We start from the raw sequence: 6,906 nt of genomic DNA on the forward strand, positions 1-6,906 counted from the left end.
AACGACGTAACGTAACGTTACGTAACGTACGTAGATAGTACGTAACGTAACCGTAACGTTACGTAACGTACGTTAGTACTTAGTTCGTACTTAGTTATTAACTTAACTTATATTCAAGCTTTTTCTCATTACCCATTCAAGCCGTCTCCAGCCATTATTAACATTAAGAGGTGTTTACAAAAAAAATATTTTGTAAGTACAAATCTTACAGAAACACTAAAAACATTAAAAATGATATTTATAGTTGTAAAAAAAGCATCTCTTATTACTTAATTTAAGATTTTTCTTTACTTTTTTTTAGAGCTCTTGCTTTCGTGGCTCATGGATATGCTGAGCATTGTTGCATTTATGAAGACTTGGCCCAAGCTCTTGTTAAATCTGGAATTTTAACTTTTGGTCACGACCATGGTAAGCGATGTATATTATATCGTCCATATTAAACACATAACCCAACCTAAAGGACTTGTCTGCTAAAATCATTATTTCTCAGCTAAACCTATCATTAAACTTGTAAATATTTCGCATTTCTTCCTAGCCCAACAAAACTGAGTACATATTATCCATCATTAAAGTTTTTTTCCCTCTCTCTGGTTAGTGGGCCATGGTCGAAGTGAAGGTTCTCGTACCCTGGTGGGCACTCTTGACAACTGCGTTGAAGATGTATTTCGTCATGTAAATGTAATGAAAGAGAAATATCCGGGACTTCCAGTTTTTCTCGTCGGACATTCGATGGTACGAAATGTGCACCTAGTAAACAGCTGTTGGCTTAAATAAACAAAGACATTTTCGTGGAATTCAAATACTTTCAAACTGATTAAATGTCATTAGAAGAAGTAAAAAAAGTAACTGTCTGTTCATATATATATATATACACAGGCCTATTTTTATGGCGGAGCTCAGTTTCAGCTCCTCTTCTTCTCAATAACATATTAGCCTAGATATAATATGTAATTATTCACGCTATAAATCACATTTTTACTTAAAAAGGCTTATAATAATATTTAATTAATGAATCATTACAATATAACTGTATGATAATGAAGTTAGTTATTTAACAACTTAATACAAATAATAACGCTAAAACGAGCGTGAAGATGTTTCCAAGTTCGTTTGCGGCTTGATCTTCGTATTATATTCCAATGAGTATGTTTCCAGCATTTCCCAGAATTCCTAGCTGGATTTTAGTGAGGTACGAAAAATTCTATTTATTTTTTTTTTAGTTACAAAAATAGCACTTTATATAGATATACGTGTAAAAGATTGTTCAAACAAAACAACTAAATACTTGCATTGTTCATGTGAAATACTTGCTCTTTTTCACTTGTATAATAGGGAGGAACAATTGGCGTTTTAGCCGCTCTGAAGAAGCCAGAAGAAATCAGTGGCTTTGTTGCCATAGCAGCCGGTATTTCGTGGAATTCTGAAGGAGTCACGCCGTTGAAGGTAAAATTCCGAGAATACTTGCAGGTGATGAGGATTTAGTAGCTTATCATTAGTTGTTAACGATGTGCCAGAAATCTTTTAAGATCATTTATTATTTAGTGTGTGTGTGTGGCTACATTGAACAGTTGTTAACGATGTGCCAGAAATCTTTTAAGATCATTTATTATTTAATGTGTGTTTGTGTGTGGCTACATTGAACAGAATAGTATGATTACCTGTTACACCTATAACGCCCTCACAGATTCAAATGTAAAGCAAGTTCAGTAGCATATCGTGGCTCGGTCCTTGGACGATATTTATTGAAGAATTCACCATGCACGGGGTTCTAAATCCGAAAAACACGGGCCCTCAATTCCGCCATATACTTTTCAAAAGAGAACTTTTATCAACGATAAATAGCCCCCCCCCCCACCAGTGGCACAGCGGTATGTCTGCGGACTTACAACGCTAGAAACCAGGTTTCGATACTCGTGGTGGGCAGAGCACAGATAGCCCATTGTGTAGCTTTGGGCCATTTAGGACAAGAGCCCCCCCCCCTAACAAGAGTTTTTTCTAAGTCGAAAGGGGAGTGAAAAATAAAAATATTTTTAGGGATATTTCTCATGGTGGTAAAGTTTTAAATACGGAATGTTTGACACTTAATATTTTGGATAGACGAGACTGGAAACCAGATCAGAAACCCCAAATGGCTAAACGACTGGGTCAGAAACCTTAAGTTTCAGACACAGCAGTCCCTGATTTTAAACCTGCTGATCAGAGGTAGGGTAAGCAGTCAGCAGCACCCCTAGTGTGTTAAAAAAGTGACAGCCAATCTTGTCTCTTAAGTTAGAACTGGGATTGACTGTTACTTCAATAACGCGCCCACAGCTGAAAATATAATATTCTTAAAAATAATATAATATAATACTAGATCTAGAAACCACGTTTTTATTTTTGATTTTTGGAAATATCGAATATCTGTTCTTGTTGTTTTCTGTTTTTTTTTGTAATTGTAACAGCGTTTCATAGCCAGCTGGTTAGGACGGTTCTTTCCCAGTTTTCCTGTTAGCACCATGAACTATGACCTGGTCATTCGGACGGAAGAAGGCAAACAGAAGGTATTAGAGGATCCGTATATGTACAAAGGTCCTTGGGTCAAAGCAGGCTGGGCTAAAACTATGTTGGACAACGCATCGGTAAGTACGAAACCTAAATTGAACACTATCCTAGTAGCTAGTGGCAATCGGAAGCCTCCGTAGATAGATTTCAGATTGGCAGTCTTAAGCTTCCATTTTGATTCTTTACCCGCAGCACATCAGATGAGACAGTGTACGAGTAGAGTTGAGGATAGATAACGGTCATAGGATCGAGACAGTTTTTTATTTGTGTAACATAATTCGGCTTTCCTCTTTTTCTGGAATTGTAAGTTCGTTTCAGTGTTATATTCAAAACAAGTCATATATTTTTACAGAATGTATTTTTAGGTTACTCCTAGAATTACCTGTGGTGGTCCGAATTAACTTTTGAAACACAATTTTCTAAATTATTTGTGCACCAAATTCATTGTGGTCCACGACTTTGTTGGTTACAGGGTTTCTAATAATAATAATAATAATATATATATAAGTTACACAACAAAATTATTAGAATATTAAAATAATTCCACTAATAACCGCTAGGGGTCCTCATGGTAGTTTACAGAGAAAATGAGTGGATTCACCCAATAGGGAATGTTAGAAGAAAAAAGCATAAAATGACTAAATATTATTCGACATGTGGACCACAGTGGTAGTGGACAGCCAAGTAAGTAACGTAAGAGGGTAACAAATTCTTCTATTCTAACGCGACAGAGATTACGCCTTCAGCCACAGTAATTAACGGAACATTAAACGTCTAGCAATAGGAGTAAATAATGGAAGATTAAACGTCTAACAACAGGAGTAAATAATGGAAGATTAAACGTCTAACAACAGGAGTAAGTAATGGAAGATTAAACGTCTAACAACAGGAGTAAATAATGGAAGATTAAACGTTCAGTAACAGGAGTAAATAATGGAAGATTAAACGCTCAGTAACAGGAGTAAATAACGGAACATTAAACGTCTAGCAATAGGAGTAAATAATGGAAGATTAAACGTCTAACAACAGAAATAAATAATGGAAGATTAAACGTCTAACAACAGGAGTAAATAATGGAGGATTAAATGTTCAGTAACAGGAGTAAATAATGGAGGATTAAATGTTCAGTAACAGGAGTAAATAATGGAGGATTAAATGTTCAGTAACAGGAGTAAATAATGGAGGATTAAATGTTCAGTAACAGGAGTAAATAATGGAAGATTAAACGTCTAACAACAGAAATAAATAATGGAAGATTAAACATCTAACAACAGGAGTAAATAATGGAAGATTAAACGTCTAACAATAGGAGTAAATAATGGAAGATTAAACGTCTAACAACAGGAGTAAATAATGGAAGATTAAACGTCTAACAACAGGAGTAAATAATGGAAGATTAAACGTTCAGTAACAGGAGTAAACGTTTTTCTTTTTTTATTTCATATACAACGATGAAGACTAAATATTTAGTAAATAAAATATTATTTTATTTATTTATGTTTTCTTCCGGGGATGAACCTACCCGTGCAGTAAAAAAAAAAAAAATGTCAATACAAGGTAATGATTTCGTTTCACTTCCAATGCCGAGCTACAAATACATAAATGTTGAGTAACGTCTCTTTTCTTCATCACAACAGAAACTGTACGCTGAGCTAACGGACGTAGATGTTGAGTAATAATGCTTTTATTTTGTTATAACAGAAAACACACTTTGAGATACAGATGTTGAATAAAGGTTCCTTTGTTTTAATTACAACAGAAAGTACAGGCTGAGCTACAAAACATAGATGTACCTTTGCTAATCCTTCATGGCGGCCAGGACAAGATTTGTGACATATCAGGAGCTAAGAAGCTTTACGAAACTTCTAAAACCAAAGACAAGACTTTAAAGGCAAGTATTCTAAGACTTTATGGAAAGTCGTGCTTCGTTAAGTTATTATACACGTTTCTTTTTCGAGATTCTTGCAGTTCGTTAAAATCGTATGTGCAACAGTATAACAACTAAGTTAATTACGAATGTGAATTTAAGTTTCGATAACCTTTATCATATACTGACATAGTGCATTTTCGTTAGTTCCATTGACGTCATTATTTATAATATCTAAAATAATGTTGAATATTATTTCTTTTTATTATTATTATTATTCTCTATTGATTTTTATACTTTTGAATATTATGTTGCATTATTGGCTTAAAGAAATGGATTTAGAATTAACCTCAGTTCCTAGGCTGGTCAAACCATATAAGGTATTACTGGGTTTATGGTTGAGAACATTGCCAACAGCGAAGGAATCCAGCTAATGGTTCGACTCACTCTATTTTTTCGTGAGTATTGATTTATGACACAACGTACTTGCAGTGTGTTTATACACAGAGTCACGTGAACAATAGCTACATATAACTAATTTAGATGACAGAATGTTGCAACTAATGATATACAGGAGTGGCCGTTTTACCAAAGGGGACCGTCTTACCTCGCCTTCTTCGACTAAATGGGAATTTCTTCCCATATGTAGTAATTTTTATACACTCTCAGCCTATTTGAAACGTAACGAAAATGTTGGACATTATTTATAGCACCTACAGAATTTAAGAGTAAAAGGACCAGTAAGTTTCTCTAATATTAACACATTTATTTTCTGTAAATCGGTTATGATAACACTTCAGTTTCTTAAAGTTATTTGGTTACTTGGCGTGGTCACGTGGTTAAGGATTTTTCTCGAACATTAGGATGACCTGGTCTAGATCGTTATAGCTGCAAGCTATATGAATAAGCTTCAGTCTTTGGGTATTTTTTAAAACAATTATCAGGTATGAAGAACAAAAAAAAGAAAATAGCTGCAGTGCTTAGATTACATTACTGGATAAATAGTGCCGGATAAACTGAGATAGAAGTAGTGTCTTTCTGTATTAGAGTTCAGTTTCTTTCAAGAGATCATGTTATGAGTTTTGTTCATATTCTTTAGCTCTTGTGGTCTGAACGTCAACATAAACCAATTGTTGTGATAACCTTTAGGTATTTACAGCAAGATAACGTTGTTCACTAAAATAGCATTGTTTTCACTTTGAATTTCTAAATCAGTCTCTCTTTCCAAAAACAAGAATACTGGTGGAAAAAACTCTAGAGATAACAATTTTACTTAGCTATAATCTAGAGATAACATTATCACGTATTCATCTACTATTGTGTCCTGTGTAACATTTCTATAATAAAAACCACTGTTGTGCTTATAAGTCATATCAACGCTATTTGTTAGAATTCTATGATAAACTTCCTTTGGACTCGTAGTCGGATGGTTGAGAGTTCGATGCTCACCCGCTTAATGCTGTTGTGTCCTTGAACAAGACAATTTACCACACTTGTTAGCTGTTAGCTGGGGTCAGCCAACGATGGAGTGGCCTCGTCCAGGAAGAATAGATGACCATTCTCATCCTCTTGTACAATTGGACCCAGAGTTCGAAAGCACCGATGCTGTGTGCCTTGTAAAGGTCAAACGAGGATTTAACTAAATTTATTTACGTTTTACTTTTCTTCTGACTGTAGCATATGATTCCCATAGCAACACTGGTTGACACTCATGTTTTTACTTATGTTCGAGATACATCTTTAAGTCTTGTTATAATATTTTTATTTTAGGTTTATCCAGACTCATATCACTGCCTTTTCCTTGAGCCAGATGGCATCCCTGAGCAGGTAATAGATGAAACAGTCAACTGGATAACGACCAGGATACAATAAAGTTACACCTCATATATTGGTTCAGTCTACAAAATTTTAGTGGAAAATTACGAAACTTCGTGGATCAAAAACACAGAATACTCGACCTTTTAATCACATATAGTATTCTTATCAAGGTTCAAGGAAAAGTGTGTCTTCAAACACGTTTATATTACACCAATAATTATATATATATACGTCATAATATAATTATGTTCCAGCTGTCAGAACAACATATCCTAATTATTAAATACATTTAAATTACAATTTCTATACAATATGTATTCTTGGGTATCAATTTCTATAATATGTTTTTGTAATTAACTGAATCGCGACTTTTACGGTTTAAATTAAATCATGGGGCTTATTACAGCAGTGTGTCCTTATTTTTTAATCGAACAGAAAATTGTTAAGGCTGATCCTGTCGACAGATGTCGCTAAATATTTGATATTAATCAAGCATAAAACACGACAAACATTAAACTTGTGTGGATGGGCAGGTGGGTGGTTAGGGCGCTTGACTCGCAATCTGAGGGTCGCGGGTTCGGATCCCCGTCACACCAAACATGCTCGCCCTTTCAGCCGTGGGGGCGTTATAATGTTACAGTCAATCCCTTAGTTCGTTGGTAAAAGAGTAGCCCAATAGT

General features: G+C 34.8%; 1 protein-coding gene across 1 annotated transcript in view; it reads left to right on the forward strand.

The window, feature by feature from the left end:
- The window catches only part of LOC106469011 (monoglyceride lipase-like), a 10,677-nt gene extending 4,048 nt beyond the window's left edge, over nt 1–6,629 (forward strand). Inside the window, exons 2-7 of the mRNA XM_013929463.2 lie at nt 302–408; nt 596–732; nt 1,333–1,443; nt 2,442–2,618; nt 4,301–4,432; nt 6,179–6,629. Coding sequence (XP_013784917.1) covers nt 302–408; nt 596–732; nt 1,333–1,443; nt 2,442–2,618; nt 4,301–4,432; nt 6,179–6,280 — 766 coding nt within the window. The 3' untranslated portion in view covers nt 6,281–6,629. The remainder of the gene's footprint in view (nt 1–301; nt 409–595; nt 733–1,332; nt 1,444–2,441; nt 2,619–4,300; nt 4,433–6,178) is intronic.
- The last annotated feature ends 277 nt before the right edge of the window (nt 6,630–6,906 follow it).

Source organism: Limulus polyphemus, unplaced genomic scaffold (assembly GCF_000517525.1).
Source record: "Limulus polyphemus unplaced genomic scaffold, Limulus_polyphemus-2.1.2 Scaffold3262, whole genome shotgun sequence".
NCBI classification, from domain to species: Eukaryota; Metazoa; Arthropoda; class Merostomata; order Xiphosura; family Limulidae; genus Limulus; species Limulus polyphemus.